The sequence below is a fragment of the Scleropages formosus genome, chromosome 9, assembly GCF_900964775.1.
Source record: "Scleropages formosus chromosome 9, fSclFor1.1, whole genome shotgun sequence".
NCBI lineage: Eukaryota > Metazoa > Chordata > Actinopteri > Osteoglossiformes > Osteoglossidae > Scleropages > Scleropages formosus.
This window is the reverse complement of record NC_041814.1, coordinates 19,019,924-19,037,692: the sequence shown is the minus strand read 5'-3', so window position 1 is coordinate 19,037,692 and position 17,769 is coordinate 19,019,924. Positions and strand designations below refer to the sequence as shown.

At 38.5% G+C, this 17,769-nt stretch overlaps 1 protein-coding gene across 1 annotated transcript; it reads left to right on the top strand.

Moving 5' to 3' along the window:
• The first annotated feature begins 2,957 nt into the window (after nucleotides 1-2,957).
• Nucleotides 2,958-15,987, top strand: ptbp2a (polypyrimidine tract binding protein 2a). The gene is made up of 15 exons (XM_018754236.2): nucleotides 2,958-3,030; nucleotides 4,784-4,814; nucleotides 7,360-7,432; nucleotides 8,409-8,581; nucleotides 8,742-8,885; nucleotides 9,049-9,213; nucleotides 9,443-9,553; nucleotides 9,667-9,865; nucleotides 10,299-10,376; nucleotides 11,026-11,141; nucleotides 12,616-12,649; nucleotides 13,084-13,176; nucleotides 13,895-14,111; nucleotides 14,198-14,275; nucleotides 14,499-15,987. Exons 1-15 carry the CDS (start codon nucleotides 2,972-2,974, stop codon nucleotides 14,626-14,628), a joined length of 1,701 nt encoding a protein of 566 aa, XP_018609752.1. The 5' UTR covers nucleotides 2,958-2,971; the 3' UTR covers nucleotides 14,629-15,987.
• The last annotated feature ends 1,782 nt before the right edge of the window (nucleotides 15,988-17,769 follow it).

Genomic DNA, 17,769 nt, shown 5'->3' with positions numbered 1-17,769 from the left:
AACTATGGTTGTGGTAGTCCAGAGCCAATCTGGGTGCTAGACATCTGACATCTTCATAAAATGGTTATAATCTTGAAAACCACCAGTTTTGCTATGCACACAAATCTAAGGCTGTATGTAATATTTTCATCTTACATTTAACTTTATATCTCCCCATTGTTTCTCTTGTGATGAAGTTAATTCAGCTCGTTCCAGAAGCAGAGCACCTGTCACCTGAAGTCAGCAGTCAGTCAACAAGGCAAGAGACAGGAATAACAATGCACCACCACCTGTCATCCAAAGAAGCACTGAGATCTGCCTCGAAGGCCTGCCCTCCACAGGGAGTGACCACGTGGGGATCACCCAAATGCTAAAGGGGCGATGATGGAGATCCGCTCATAGAAAACTGTGCACATGGCTACACACACCGAATGATAAATTCTCAACAGGAATAAGGCCATCAGTGAAATCAGTCATAAGCTTACTGCAGATTTATTCAAAAATTGCCGTACCTTAAGAACAATAATAAAAAATAATGTAAAAAACAATCTCTTTGAGCACTTTGAGCTGACGTAGGGCTGATTACGCTATTTTTGTCATTACAGATTTTTTATGAATAATATTCTTAGCATTTGTACCATATAACTGTAATTTGTGTATGAGAGAGATTTTACATGCTATACTAGTCATGTTTTACATTTCTTAATGGCAATGTTCTCACTGCTCTGAGATTTGACAAGACCCCCTGTGGTATATTGGACTGTTTACAATGGCTACAGGGAACAAAACAGTCTAGCTGTAAGCATGACAGTTTTTTCAAGAGTATGGGATATAAAGTGACACACTCTCTGTGATATCTGACAGCTCTGGCAAAAATTATATTTTGTCTTCATAAATAGCCAGAGGAGAAAAGGACATTTTAAAACAGAAATTAAAGCTTCAGAAAGCTTACATTGTAGGGCCTGTCAAGTCAAGATTGAATGGTCATGACAAATATAGCCCCCCCACCCCCAAGTGGGCTTATACCTTAGTATTTAGGATGACAAAGAAATCAATGTGTTCAAGTTTCCACAGAGCTCAAGATTTTAAATTCAGAATCCCCTTTAATAAACTGACTAGAAACCTTAAAAGTCTGTTTTGGTAGAGAAGTTTTGAAATCTGAGTGAATGCTTTTGGCACTGAAGGTTTGATTCTCACAAGGTGAACACTTTCAGCGTTTTACAATGGTTGGAATGCAGCCTTACAATCTGAAGGTTGCCAGTGTGAATATCACTCTTGCTGCAGTACCCTTGATTAAGGCATTTACCATGAACTAACGCAGTAAAAATACTCTACTGTATAAATGGGTAAATCAGTATTAGATGCATTACCTTAATATGCTAGTGAAACAATTATAACTATTAACATTTTTTTTTAACTTAGGAAATGTCAGCCATCTAGGGGCTGTTGATAATGTATTGATTAGAGCTATTGCCTTTGGACACAAAGGTTCAAGGTTCAAACTCCCCCAACAGCTATAGTATGTTTAAATGAGGTACTTATCCCTAAAAAGTGCTCAGCTGTGCAAATAATTGTAGGTAGATTAACACTGCAAGTTGCTTTGGAGAAGAGGGTCATCTAAACAAATAAATGTAAGTTACAGTAAAGAATTTTAGATGAGTAAGTGGTGACTCCAACTTGCCCTTGAGGTGTGTGTACAAGGGGGTGCGGTGACACAGTGGGTTGGACCGGGTCCTGCTCTCCGGTGGGTCTGGGGTTCGAGTCCAACTTGGGGTGCCTTGCGACGGACTGGCGTCCAGTCCTGGGTGTGTCCCCTCCCCCTCGAGCCTTGTGCCCTCTGCTGCCGGGTTAGGCTCCGGCTCCCCGCGACCCCGTATGGGACAAGCGGTTCAGAAATGTATGTAATTACTACAATGATCCCCACAGGGAAATTCAGTAAATGTGATGCTGCATTGCCCAGGCATCAAACCTGGGCCTCTTACAGGGCAGGCAAGAATTTTACCACTGAAGCAGCAGTGCACAGGTATACATAAAAAAATGTTATTGCATGCAAGTAAATTTACTGACATGTACATTCATCAATTTAGCTGATGCTTTTCTTCAAAATAACTTACAATATTAGCCTTTTTACACTTATTCACTCATTTATACAGCTGGGCATTTTTTTTTTCTTTTTTAACTGGAGCAACTTAAGGGTAAGTAGCATGCTCAGATGTACTGTACCTACAAGTGAGATTTAAACCTGTAACCTTTGGGCTCACAGGCATCACTACTAACCACTATGCTGCCAGCTGCCCCTTGTCTGAACTGCCGTGTCTTCCACTGTGTCACTTAGCATGTAGAAGCCCAAAGATTTCTCTAAAATGGAGTACAGCAGATGACAACTAAGTTCAAGCTGCTCCACTATGATTTAACATTGGCACTACATATGCACTAAGAATGTATTAAACTCCAGCTTCAGTGAAACTATGATTTATTCACTAATAGCATATATTACAGCGAAGTCCGCCATTTGTTCAAGACTAATTAAGTAGGCAGATCAACAGGTCAAGGCCTAGAAGGAGCAGTCTTTTCCACTGGATTATGTCTTCTGGAGTGAGGAAAAGGATGTTACGTGTTTTATGTGTTCCATGAATAAAGGGCTGTCAGGTGATGTAACAGTTAAGGTCATAAACGTGTAATGTAAAGGTTCATCAATCATGTATAACCTAAAGTCATATGAACCTGTAACCTGAAGGTTGTTAGTTCAAGTCCTGCTGCTGCTGTAGCACCTTTGATCAAGGTACTTTCTCAAAATTACTCTAGTGGGAATGCACCGATTTCTGAATATGCTCAATATGCTTTGCATGCAAGGAGTCCGCTAAGCAAACACACTCATAAGAGCAACACCGTTTTCGCCACGACGCGGCGGAAATTTCCGGCCACGTTCGGCCATTTCCGGCAGATTCCGCACTCGCTTCCGCCTCCATTTTGTCCTCCTGGATGTTGTTGGATGAAGAACCGAAACGAAGACGACGACGTCGCACGGAAATATCCTCCGGCAATGGACGGGTATGTGTTGCTCTCCGGATTAATTAAACGTGTGCATATTGTGGGATGCTTCCTTGAGTATGAGTAGAACGTTTTGTGGAAGCGAAAGTGATACTGAGAGAAAACAGGGAGCTCCTGTCTGTGACACAGTGCGTGTCACACAGCGTAGAGCCGCCGTTCGTGTGTGATGCGCATCACGCCTCTCTGCTCTGTCTGTGTGTTTTGTTTATTTATTTTTGTCTGTGTCGGGGAGGGGGGTGCCGCGAGTACCTGAGTTTGGGCAGGTTTAAAAAACTGTGTTACACACACAAAATAAACAGATAAATAAATAAATAATGGCTGTTTTTTTTTTTTTTTTTTTTAACTGAAACTTGTAGGAAGAGAGCAAGAGGGGAACAGAATGGAGCAGGTGGCCAGAGCCCCACTTGAGTTTTTCTTAAGCTTTCTTTTTTATTATTTAAAAAAAAAAAAAATTAAAGAGAGACAGTGAATGATACCTTGTTGAGCAGGGAATATATGCTCTTTCACCCATATTATTAAAGTGAAGGACCATTTTCTTTCCCACATTCTTTGTTTTGCTCTAGTTAGGCAGTGTCTATTTTTGCCAGTCCAATATGTGGTTAGACACAGGTGTCTTTTTTTTTTTTTTTTTACACATTAGTCTAGTATTGTCATACTTAGATGTGAGTAAGAGTTTGTTTGAAGAAGATGAGGTTTTTTTTTTTTTTTAAATTTAAATTTAAAGCAGTCAGTGGTTCTGAGAAAAGGACTCTTCTTGCCATGACTCATGGAGCAAAGGTGGTCTGACCCAGCAGTTCAGGATGGGGGCTTTTGGATGAACACACACACACACACACACACCATCTGAAACCGCTTGTCCCATACGGGGTCGCGGGGAGCCGGAGCCTAGCACAGGGCGTGAGGGGGGAGGGGACAAACCCAGGACGGGACGCCAGTCCGTCGCAAGGCACCCCAAGTGGGACTCGAACGCCAGACCCCCTGGAGAGCAGGACTCGATCAAACCCACCGCGCCCCCTGGATGAACACAGGTTTTGTAAAATAAATTATTAGAACAAACTAAGAACTATAAACTGTTGTACAGATCAATAAATGGATAATTAAATACCTGTAGCAGGTAGTGTACTGTGTAGCACTACCACTGTGTAGTCAAAGGGCTCACGTTTGAATGCCACCTCCTGCTCTAGTATCGTCAATCTAAAGTACTTACCCTGAATTGCTGCAGTTGAAATTACTCAGCTGAATGAAGGATAAATAAGTGTAAATAGCTTAACACCAGTTTTATTTAGAGAAAAGAGTAATCTAAATAAGTAAAAGATAGCAGGTTGGGTGTTAGGTCACGGCGTGAACATATAACATGAAGGTAGAAGGTTAAAATCTGATGGAAGTCTGCTGTGGTGCTCATCTGAAAGGTACTTAATTCGATTATTGTGAAATTTTTCTGTCGAAAAAATTGCGTGTATCTATTTACAGTGAATTTGATATGTTTCGTATTCTGGAACTTGAAAAAGTGTATGTTAGCAGAAATATATTTTTTATGTTTTCAACAGCTTTTTCAGTGTATACTAAAGTTTCAACAGTCTTCACCGCTGCATTCTGGACATTATGTAGCACTCATTTTGGTGACTTTTTGGATTTCATTCCCCATTTTGTATGAATTGCTAGCAGTTTATAATGTGTATTGCAGTATTATATTTTAATCCAGGATGTTACACTGTCCAGGTGACCTCAGCAATGACTTTTTTTTCCTTAACAGCATTGTCACTGATGTTCCTGTGGGTGTAAAGGTAAGCTCACTTCTGTTTATGTTAAAAAGAAAAAAAAAAAGATGGAAAATAAATAGTACATAAACAGTAATGAAGGATTGACAGATATCATTTAGTTACTCTTAGTGAGTGAAATTACAGAATTGTGGACGGGGTTATTTGTGAATGGCAGAGCAGTTGCTTGATTAAAAGGCAGGACAAGTGGTGATAGTTGAAGTCAGTGATGAAGCGAATGCACAGTAGGTCTGAGGTACAGGAATTCCTTGAGAGCTTTTAGCGGATATTTTTTGTTGTGTATAGAACATAATTTTGTTTTTTGTATGATATTTGTGTTATTTCTCTTCTAAAGTATGTAAGAAGTTATTCATAAACCGTACAAGAACCTAGCACAAAGCAGGAAAGCACATGCGTTGGTGTTAGAAGAGCTTCGTACATATTTGACAGTTGTTTAGCAAGCTTGCATAAGGCCTAGCATGCAGAGAAATGCTCATTCAATGAAACTTTACCTCTGCGTAGTTATGCACTGACACTAATAATGATGCACTGTAATTTATACTATAGCCTGTGTAAATTACAGTACATATTAATTGGACCCATTGTATTGTTTTTGGTCATCTTGCCTCCTGAAAGAAGCAAACGGGGTAAAGATGTTCCCTCAGTTTTTAGATTTAAAAAAAAAAAAAAAAAAAATAGTTTTTGTGTCCATGTCCGTAACATATTCAGCATTTGTCCCTGGATATATAATTGCTCTTCTAAAATGTCTTTATTAAAATTGTTTAATTTTACCTGGATTGGGGTAAGTGTACTTGTTTGGTTACTGTTATTGCTGCATTCTTTTGTCCTTGTTTTCAAAAGTCATATTCACTTTCCTGATTCAATAAATGTTCTAATTTGCCTATTTGTATAATCTGGCTTTAATGCCATTTAGGTTTTCAAAATTTTCACAACATATTTCTGTAATCAGATGACAGCTGTTTCAAAATAAATATGTTACTTATTTAGTTAATGGGCAGTATCTTGTTATTGTGTCTCTTTGTAACTCATTTTTTTAGAGGAAAAACTTTTTTTTTTCCCCACCATTAGCGGATAAATAATTCTTTAAAGTATATATTTTTTTCAGTTTAGCACTGAAGCATTTATTTCAAATGAAATATTAGCTGTGATAATGTAGAGTACTGCAGCAAAGTAAGGAAAATGTCTGTTAATAAACCAGCATCTTCCTATTAAAGATGGAAGGGTTTGAGTGACACATCTTTGCTTTCCAGATTGGGACAACATAGTTCACTAATGATTGAGAATCAACCTGCTGGCAGGGTTCTTAGCTTAAAATTGTGACAATTTTGCTCAATGGAAACAGGACCTAATGCTAAATTACACAAGAAATGGCATCATCTATAAATAACGATTGTTGGGTGGAAAAAATAACAGGGCTTTAAGGATCATTCTAAAATAGGGTGAATTATTTTGTTATAGAGAGATTTGAGTCTCACAAGTCTGCTTATTTGGGATGCTAACTCTGGTCCAGTCCAAATTGTAGTAAACAGAAAAAATGCTTTGCATTCCTCGTTACTGTACAAAGCTCCTGTGTGTAATGCAGAGTCTTGTTAAAAGTAAGCTGCAGTAAATACCAAAATGTTGCTTGTTCCAGCCTCAGAAATGGTTTTACAGTGTTGTATAGTAGTTATATAGTTCAATGGTTTTTACTAATTTACATATTTTTTAAGGAGTAGGTAAAGGTCTTATTTTGGAGTTTATTCTGCATAAACTCTTGATGATGAATGTGAGTAATTAAGGACCTCTTAATGTCAAACAACTTGCAAAATGTATTTCTGTTGATATCCAGTAACAAAATTTTGGCACCATAAGACAATATTACCCTTTCCAAGAAATTTTCAGCTCCCAGTGTAGTACAACTGTCCTTTTCTTCACATTTCCACCACAGTGAGATTGTTTTGTTAATGTTTGATGCACACTTTTATAGTAAGTTTTTCTTTTTTTAAACTTTTCACTTTTTGGAAAGCAAAATAGTTTTCTTTTTTTTTTTTTTTCCCTTTCCCCCTCCTCTCACAGGATCTACTGGTGTAAGTCGTCAAAGGTTCTTGTCTGGAGTAACTTTATTACGCTCAATTTATTTGTGGGTTGTGGCCTTAAGGGTCTCACATTTAATTTATTGTAACCATAAAAATGTAAGCGATAAAGAACAATTTAGGGGAATTCGCTCACAGACACAACCAAGATGTCCTATTAAAAAGTTAGTCCTGTAATGGCCCGGCGTTTGCCCATCTGCGCATCAGTCACTTTTAGCGGTGCTCTGAGCGCACTGCTGACTGCGTTGCAGACAGCTTGGGGCCTTTGGGGAGAACAGAGGCTCTGGATGAAATTACGCCATCTGACATTTCGAGACTTGCGAGATTAAAACAACACAAAAGGCTGCGATGAAGCCGGTGTTTTATGTCCTCGTTTCCTCAAACTGTCTTGAGAGAGCTGTATTTCATTTTCTTGCCAGGACAATGGAAGGTGTCTTTTAGATGAGTGCGTGTCTTTAAATTATTTATTTCTTTTCCAGAGAGGATCAGACGAGCTGCTGTCTGGAAGTCTTTATAATAGTCCAAACTCTGGTATAAGCAGTAACGTCTCTGGTATGTCCCTCCCCCATGCCCCCACAAAACTAATTTGATCGTGATTACTGTTCTATCTGTATGTTAAAAGTGCAGAATAACTCTGTTGTGATCAGCATATGTATTCATCTGCAAGGAAGATATTTGCAGTTACTGTGCAAATAACCCCTTGATCTTTTGTAGGTGTGCACCCACACATGAAAGTATGCGCCTGAAAGTGTAATTCTGTGTGCCAGGCATTTCAATAATGTGTATCAGAGGATAAGCCTTTCTTGTTTTTCAATGATTTTCTCTAGAGTGGACTTGCATGGAAACAGTGTGAAAGCTTTCCTGGTTTCTTTTGTTGTTCTTTCTCACTGTGAGACAAAGATCATTTTAATTGTGTTGATCAGCAAACTGCGACGTTAAATGCTGAAAGTCGGTAGGAACTACTTGAAGTTCTTAAGCAGAGTGCCATTGGACTTAAACTTCTGAGCTGAATCTGAGCCTAGAAAGTCCAGTACTTTTAAAACAGAAGCTACACATTAAAAAAAAAAAAAAAAAAAAGAACTCCCTTGTATAATTTGACCATATGAAGGGGTGCTGAAATAAAAAAAAAAAAAAAAAAGAATTTGACCAAGCTAAAGAAGAATATTATTTTAAACCCTTAACACTTTGATCACTTTAATTGCTATATAATTTTTTTATTAATTTTGGTAATGAAGGTGGATATGTAGCTAACCACTGACAGCAAAAAGGTAAGACAATTAAAGCAAGTTAATGTAGATTTTAACTGGTGGATACAGTACACGTACCAGCTCACAGCCTTGCAATATATCATACGTTACCATATATTATGTCCATATATTGCACAGTTGCAAAGCTCTCAGCTGACATCAAAGTATGCTTGCATTGCTTCGTAGCTGTAACCCTTCATAGTGTGTAGTGTATTCTCTGGAAGAAGCACACTAATTCATTTTTTGCACAATTAAGCATTTTGCATTTCTTCACGTTACAGCTAATGGAAATGACAGTAAAAAATTAAGAGTGGAAGAAAGGATGGACTGCCCTCCCTCCCGTGTCATCCACATCCGTAAATTGCCCAATGAAGTCTCCGAGACGGAAGTCATTGCACTGGGCTTGCCTTTTGGGAAAGTTACAAATATCCTGACGCTAAAAGGAAAAAATCAGGTGCTTGGCTTGTCTGTGAAGCAGCTTTCTGTACAATGCATTTCTGAATTGTTAGTTAAGATAAGGTAAAGTAATCAAATCAGTCTTGAGTCCTCCCTATAGACTTTTGAATTGGGAACTGTCACCTTAACATGAAGTGAAAAATTAATTTTGTCTTCAGGCCTTCTTGGAGCTTGGGACAGAGGAAGCAGCCATGACAATGGTCAACTACTACACAGCTGTGACACCTCATGTTCGTAACGTTCCTGTTTTTATTCAGTATTCAAATCACAAAGAGCTGAAGACTGACAATGCAGGAAACCAGGTAAGGTTTTACACTAAAAAGCACATCCACACATTTGTCATTAGTTAAGAGCGGCAGTTATCAAATATCCCAATACCAGTGTGTACCCAATCCAGAGGTGCTCTAGTGAAAATGGTCAGAGGTTTAAGCTGATTCCACCTTGCTGTTTTTTGTTCTGTGGAAGCGTGCACAGGCTGTCCTCCAGGCGGTCTCAGCGGTTCAGGCAGGTGGCACGCCCTCTACGGGGACGACTGCCAGTGAGAGCGCCTTGACCCCCGCACCCAGCCCAGTGCTCAGAATAATCATTGACAACATGTTCTATCCCGTCACTCTGGATGTCCTTCAACAGGTCAGGCTGCAATTATTTCTGTTTCCCTTCCCTACCTTTATCCTGCACAACTTTTTCACAAAAAAAATCTAACAGATGTCTTTTGCTTGATTTTTATTTTAATAGCAAGCTGTGCTAGGTCAACAAGACTTACTTTCAAAATATTCAAAGAATTTTTTCGAAATAACATTATTTCTACGTGCGTTACAGACAGCAGTGTTTGTTATGCACCTGCTGCTTTCATTGGCAGATCTTCTCCAAATTTGGAACTGTCATGAAAATCATCACATTTACAAAGAACAACCAGTTCCAAGCTTTACTGCAGTTCAATGATCCCGTGAATGCCCAGCAAGCCAAACTGGTGAGTCGCCTTGCGTACAATGCTTAATTCTACTACTTGCTGATAATGTATATATTTCTTTTGAATCCCCAGACTGTATGACGTTCACGTGTTCATTAATGTTTTCTTTCCAGGCTCTAGATGGTCAGAACATCTATAATGCCTGCTGCACATTGCGCATCGACTTCTCCAAGCTGGTAAACCTCAATGTCAAGTACAACAATGACAAGAGTCGGGACTACACAAGACCAGAGCTCCCTGCTGGAGATGGGCAGCCTGCCATGGACCCCTCAGTGGCAGTAGCTTTCAACAAGGATTCATCATCTTTACTTGGTAAGAACTGAGGTGGAGAGGTGTTGCTGCTCCATAGGCCCTCTGGCCTATCAGGCAGATGCACGCTCTCCTCTGTTTGCGGTTCTGAATGGGGTGCAGGAGCTCTTATTTCTCCACTGTGAGAAGGCCTTTCACTGCTATGACTTTCAGAAAAAGTCTACACATGGAATGTTCTAAAAATGTCTAAGTAGTTTGCTTAAGATGACTGACAAAAACATAATTGTTTGAAGAATCAATAGGTGAGAAGCATGAAACCGGATTTAGGCTCATTTCTCCTATTTCTTGCAAACAGCAGAAGCTGCTTAGAGGGAATCTATTGTAGTGCTTGTTGAATTACATTAAACTTGTGATTTTATTTTTTCCTCTTTCTGTAATGTCGTAGGCGTGTATAAGATCCTCTGTGAAAAGAATTTAATGTACACATTTTCCTCAGGTACTCCATCTGGAATGGTAGCTCCCTATTCTAGTGGTGGAGGGTTTCCATCTTCTCTTGGCTTTGCACAGGGTGGAGGTACCTATACTTCCATTTATGATTTTTTGTTTCTGTTGCTAACACCATTCCTTTCATTTGGGAAGAATATAAAGAGTAGCCTTCTATATGCAAAGTACATATAATTGAAAGGTATCTGGGAAAAGAAAAAAAAAAAAAAAAACTTGTATCAGCTTTGCATCTTGCTCAGGTGTGAAAAAATGGTTGTGTTTCAGTTGTATATGAAAATGTAGCAGTTTGTTTAGACTCAGGCAACTTTGGCATTAAACCTTTTAAGTTGCACTAATCCAAAATATTCATGTTAAATGATTATTCAGTTTAGAAATATCCAGATGTTACTGGATGAAATCCCATCAGTAGACTTGAGTTTTGCCAAATTTGCCTCGGGAAGTTGCCATTTATTTTGCATGAAAGGTCAGATTAACCACATGCAAGAGCCTTATTAACTTCCCATCTAACCCTGCTTCTTTTCTGCAGCTGTTGTCACTGCTGTGTAACAGTTGTGTTCTGAGAACTAGAGAGTCTGGTTTTTGGCCACAGGTGCCGTGGGAGTGCTCTTTTCTTGGTGTGGCAGGGTGGGCCGTAGGGTCGCTGCTCGCTCCATATTTGCCCGGTACCCTCCTACGTAGGTAGCTTCCCACTCCTCTTGACCGCCCTCTTTCTGTTGCAGGGGCTCTCAGCCCATTGAGTGCAGCGGCAGCAGCAGCAGCTGCAGCTGGGAGGGTGGCACTGTCAGGGCATTCAGGCACCAGTGGAGTACTCCTGGTCAGCAACCTCAACGAAGAGGTCAGTACTCACTGCCAGCCCCACAGCGTGATGCGTACCGCTGCATACTGTGCTCCTGTTGTTTCTCCCTTCACGCCATTGTCTGTCTGTATATATAGGCAAAATGTTTATACATTGTCAGCTACAAATTAGTGCCTGTTTCATCACAACTTAGTTTTGCATGTTTTAGTATTCACGCTTCAGTTAAAGTAACTTTGCTAAGTTATTTTAAACATAAACCAACAGATTTTCCTGTTCTGAAGGGCTTGGCTTGTATCTCTGGAGTTTTCTATTTTCTCTAACAATCCATTCTGATATCTTAATGTGAAATAACTTATAGATAAGTTAATAATGTTCAGTGGCTTGTTTTTTTTTTGGCTTGCTTTGTTTATATGCTGGCACATTATCGCTTCTGTCCTTTTCTTGCTTTAAAATGTATTCTACTGAAATCCGTTTTTCTTCAAGGTTTTCGTCAAAAGAATGGATGGGCAGCTCATTCTAGTCTTTTAGCCATGGTTTTTTTCTTTTTTTTTTCCTTTTTTCCTTTCTTAGCATATTGGTCACTTTTTCCTAAACACACTCTCACACACTCTTTCCTTCCTCTCTCCCACTTTTCCCCTGCTCTGCCTTGTGTGTACTGCTGCTTGTTATGCTCTGAATCGTCTGCCTTTGAGCTCTCGCTGGCTTTTAACGTCCTGACTCTTCTCTGTGATATCAACGCTGGTATGAAATGTGGAGGCCACATCACTTTAGAAAGCAGCAAACCGGATTGAAATTTCTTATTATTCCCTCAAAAGCCTTGGGTATCAAAATTCGATGAGATTTTGTTTATACAATGTTTACTAGGCAGATTTTCAAGTCTGCGTCTGCAAGCCAAAACCGGCCAAACTTGAGACATGGCCTTTCAAGTTTGCCTGCATTTCATACCTTTCTTCGCTTCACTTGCTAGATCCTAAAACTTAAGATTCTGCTGCATACCCTCCCCCCCCCTCATTATTACTACATTATATTGTATGTATTCTTTAATATAAATGTACTTTGCCCATGTTTGTCTTGGGTGACTACATTTGGAACACATATTTTCTTGTATATAAAAACAAACATAAACCAGCCATTTTCTGACCAAATTCCTGCATTTCCAGTGTACTGACCTGTATTTTATTTTGTTCCCCAACTTTTATTTCGCATTGCTGCCCTCCCCTATACTCCTTTTCATTCCTCTCTCCTTTTTTCTGCCTCTTGCCCCATTATCCCCTCTATCCCTTCTTTTCCTCTTCTTTACTATCTGCCCCCACCCCACTGTTCATGCTTTATGCTTGAACAAAATATATCTTGGACCAACTTGCCCCAATTAACTACCTTGAACCATGATCCATGACCACCTCACCATTCTGCGGGAAACCACCCTTCGTTATGGATGATCTGTTCATCTCCGCTCTTCCTCGACTCTTCTTTCTTCCTGTCTTACGCTGCTTGCTCTTCTCTCCTTCTAAAGATGGTTACGCCCCAAAGTCTGTTTACCCTCTTCGGTATGTTATCGTTAGCACTCTACTTTTTATTTATTTATCTATCTTATGTTTATTTATTATTAATGTTTTCACTTTTTGCTTTATTGGTAGTGTTTTGGCTTGTAGTTCAATAGTATTTTGCTATTTTCATTGTTTTCTCCTTTTTTTTGTTTTACCTCTATCTCTATCTTTCACTCTCTCTTGCTCACAAACACACGTTTTCAAAATTTCTCCTAGGTAATTTATTTCAGTGCATGGTTAAATTATTTTGCATGTGTGTTTTTACCATTCACAAAGCTTGTTTTAAAGGGTGTACCAGAACTGTGTTCTCTTCAAATCTGTTTATTCCTTTTGATGAATGTTCTCTCTATTATTTTTATTTTGTTGTTAATTGGTCTGCTAAATTGAATTCCATCATTTAATTTTTGCTCTGGAAACTTTTACCTTCAAAACAGGCGTTTATGGAGATGCTCAACGTGTGAAGATACTATATAATAAGAAAGACAGTGCACTCATACAAATGGCTGATGGAAATCAAGCCCAACTGGGTGAGTTGCAGATATTTTTAAAATATCTTAAAATACTTTGACCTCAATAAAAAAAAAAAAATTAAAAGCATTCCACTGGAAGGAACTAGCATTCCATCAGGAGTGTTCCTTGCCTTGTGTCCTGTGCTTTTGTAATAGGTTCCAGACCACCATTACCCTGCATTGGTCAAGCAGTTGTTGCTAATGGTGATAGAATAACTTTGTAATTTTTTCAAAACTTTACCTGAGGTGTTTACAGAACGTAACCCCTGTGTAAGTAGAGGGACATCTCTTTGTGGCTTTTGTTGTCTGTCACTGGGGGTAAAACTGACTTTTAGACTTACAAATAAATTGTGTTATGAACAGACTTCCAGTCCCATCTGTTTATAGTTTGAGTATGAGAACAGCCCCAAGTACCACATTAAAAGAATTTACTGGTTGCAGTTTGGTAGATCTAAGGGAAAGAACAGACCCCATTTAAAATCATGTTGTAATCTTGCAATTAACTTGCTAGTGTTTTTTTTTTTTTTTTAATAATTATTTTTGGCTTTAAAAACTTTGCTGTTAATTTTAATGAACTTCATGTTTAAAAAAAAAAAAAAAAAATCATGTCTTCATTAACATTTTAACATGTCCACTGTAGTTAAAGGGTATGATGTGTGAAGTCTTGTCAATGGATTGCCAATTTCTGCTTGACCTTTGTGCTTTAAAAATTATTTTATTTATTTTACATTTTCAGCAATGAGTCACCTTAATGGCCAAAAGATGTATGGAAAGATCATCCGGGTCACGTTGTCGAAACATCAAACAGTTCAGCTGCCAAGAGAAGGCCTTGATGACCAAGGCCTTACAAAGGACTTTACTAACTCTCCCTTGCATCGTTTCAAGAAACCTGGCTCCAAGAATTTCCAGAACATATTTCCACCGTCTGCAACTCTTCACCTGTCAAACATCCCGTGAGCAAAGGGATTACTTGTGTTGTATTCACCCTTTTATGTATGCTACCAAAATAGTAACATTGGTCTAATTTATTATTTTGCAGACAAGACATAACTGAAGATGACCTTCGGGCCCTCTTCTCCAACTCCGGTGGCACTGTGAAAGCCTTCAAGTTTTTTCAGTAAGAGCTTCCTTAGGAAACCAGTTTGGTGGTTGCATTAGGGTAAAGAGAGAGAATCCAGAAGAGAGAGAGAAAATTACATGTACAATGTCAGATGAAGTCAGACAGGGTTAATTGGCAGTCCTTGGCACAGGTCAAATATGAACATATGACCACATTTGACTTCTCAGTATTATACGCTTATTTACCTAGCATAAACAATGCATCTTGTTTCTTTGCACAGGGATCGCAAAATGGCACTGCTGCAGATGTCCACTGTTGAAGAGGCGATTCAGGCCTTGATTGACCTGCACAATTACAATATGGGTGACAACCATCACCTGCGGGTCTCCTTCTCCAAGTCAACCATCTGAACACACTGACGGGGAAGGATTCGTTTCTTTGTGGTCTCAGGAGGCCATGCCTGTTGGCTCTTTCCAAATATGGGACCACAGTTTTGAGATTTTTGGTTTTATCAGTCATTCCTTAAGAGAACATGGATAGTGAAGTAAAACTGATCTTGTGTGAAAAGATTATGCTATTACCCCTTTACCATAATTCTTTCCCTTCTCTTTTCTTTTAACTTTTTTCCACTGCTTCCTCTTCCTTTCTTATTATAATTGACAAGTTATGTGCCTTACTTGACAAAATGTTATCAACAGTTTTGCATCTGTTTATTTACATAAATGACTGAAGTTGGCAGATAAGGCATGTTTCTTTTTGGTGGTTAAGTGAAATTGTAATTTTTTTCCTTCCCTCTTACTCCCTTGTGTATCTCTGAAATTCTGCCTCAAGTTTATTCCTTAAAAAACAATTTAATATGAGTGAGGCTATATTTTTTGATCTATTTATCTTGGTTGTTATGGAATGAGTATTGGCAGAAGATCTGAGATGAGTTTTGAGTTCTCCAAACATGGAAACTTTAATTTTTATGATGATTAGTCATCCTGACAACCAACGATAAAGCTTTAATGATTGTTTAATTTATGAACGTTTTAATAATTTTTTTCCTTCTTTTACACATCACCTGCTGTTAGTGTATTTGTACACGTGTTGCTTGTGACTGAATATACTTTAAGTATTCTTGAACCTTCCTCTTGTGCATTTATACTGCCATTTACTTTGTATTTGGTTATTTAAAATGGATGTGGTTTTTCCGAGCATGTACTGACTGGTCTAGTTAGCCCTGGGTCAAACTGGTGTTGCATGCACTGTAAAAAGCTGACCGAAGTGAGTCTACAGGAGCGCCATCACATGCCGGATTTCTGAAGACAGCAACCCGGTGGGACCAAAGTTTATGTGCCTTTAGTCTTAATTTACATTGCATTGCAAAAAATCAGTTGTATTGAACTTTTTGAAATATTTTGTATTTCATAAAGACAACATTTATAGCAAAAATGACTTGATCAATACAGAATTACATAAGGCTGTTGTACCATGACCTCACCTGTACATCCCGGGTTTCAAGAATGGTTACATTCTTGGAACAGTGGTCAAACTTAGACCACCCTCACTCCTCACTCTTGCTGATGGATGTACCTAAAATATGGGGGGAAAAAAGATCCTGTGTCAAAAGTCATGTATATTTTCTGTATTAGTTGGGTTTTTACATCTTTACAAATGTAAAATTTAGTAGTTTGAAATTGGCACGATTAAAAGTTGATTTTCTAACAAGTTGAGAACTTTGACAGTCCTTTGATTTCTCTGTCTGTGTACTCTGTTTTACTTCTGTAGCATGCTCAATAAACACTTCTGTAGCTCTGTTCACCTCTTCTGTCTGCGCTGCCTCTCTTCTGCTGTGCTCCACCTCACTTTCTGATGTCATATTCTTTCACAGGGTGGGAAAGCTACACCACTTTATGGAAATGGTTCCGGAAAATTGAACCAAAATGAACAGACTTGACTGCAAAGCACTTTCCCACCCTGTATTACTCTGGCTTCTTCTGGTTTTTAACCCTGTTTTGTACCTAGCTGTAGCTACTAATCAGTCTGCTCTGAGCCTCACTCTTTTCTTCTGCAAATCCATCTTTCACCTTCTCTCTGCTTACAGACCCCTTTTTACTAAATCCTCTGTCTCAGCCAATGCTCATACAACACACGACCAGAGAAAACTGACTCTTGAATGAAGCTTTTGTCTTCTTCTGACCTAAACTGTTAAACCATTTGTTTCCAATTTATTCTGAATTTATTATATAGTCTTCAAGACCTATTTCTTGGACATTTTCTTTCAACTGATATTTGTATTTCGGCAAAGTTTTAACCCTTTGTGATCCCATGGTATACATAAAGTAGGACAGAATTATGCTTTAAGGGCATTTGGTGTCTACATAGTAAATTACACAACTAATGAGGAAAATTGTGCAAGGGGAATCATAAGGACTGGATGCTTAGTTTTCAGTGAAGTTCTGTAGGTTTTATTGCTGTAACAATTTTCTATATACAGTAGATGCAGGTTGTTCCTAGTAAAATAATATGGCAATGGAATTTACTTGATTGTAAGGATAAAAAGTAAGGTACTTTTTCTGTAAAACAAATTTCTTTTTAATTTTATTTTTGTTACATCATGAGAACTTCAGTTTATTATTATTATTTTTTAACATTTGCTGTAATAGCTTTAAACCTTTTTTTGAGTCAGAAACAGGAAAATGAGGGTAATGTTCATTGAGATTTATTTGCAGGTTGCTTGGTTGTGTTGTGTTTTGGTAGCTTCATAATTTTGCATTACGTTGACAAAATTCACCATTAGTAGGTCGGCATCCGTCCCCAGTCCAGGTTCTTTGATGGACGCCCTGCGCCTGTATGCCTGATGAAGACAATTCCCTAGCATCTTGTAAATTTTGCTGTTGGACGGTGTGATCCATCACTGTAGGATACACCACGCTGCTGTGCATTGCTTTTATTTTGGACATTTATGTTGAAATGTTTGTGTTCTTAATCTACCTTTATAAACAAAAATGGCACCATAAATCAGGATATGGACCTAGACGAAATCAATACCTTGTCTTAACCATGAATCATATTCCAGACATCTGTATGCCCCATCACAAACTAAAAGTGTTTTTTTTTTTTTTTTTTTTTTTTTTGTCTGTTCCATTATTTATTGCAGAAACAGTGGGGAATAATTGGAAAAGTGGCTTTAGACTTAAATCAATTGATATTTTCCTCAACACTACCTAGATTTTTTAAAAATGATTTTTAAGGGACCTAAGTGGTTGTCACAGTTTCCCATATTGAATATATTTCACATGGTTTGAGTGTTTTTACATTTAGAGTGAATCTGATCATAAAGGGGTCATATGGTTTTACTGGATGGAATATGGAATCATTTAGATTGCAGAATACTTTGTCCTAGGAGACACCCTGCCAGGTATTTGAAAAAAAAAGTAGTACCATTCTTGCTGGAGTTATACACAGATAACAGGGGGACTTGTCTGTGCCCTTGTTACTTGTAGCCACAGTCCTGTATCTACACATTCTCAAGAGTGGTATACTGTGGGGAATACTGGTACTAAGAA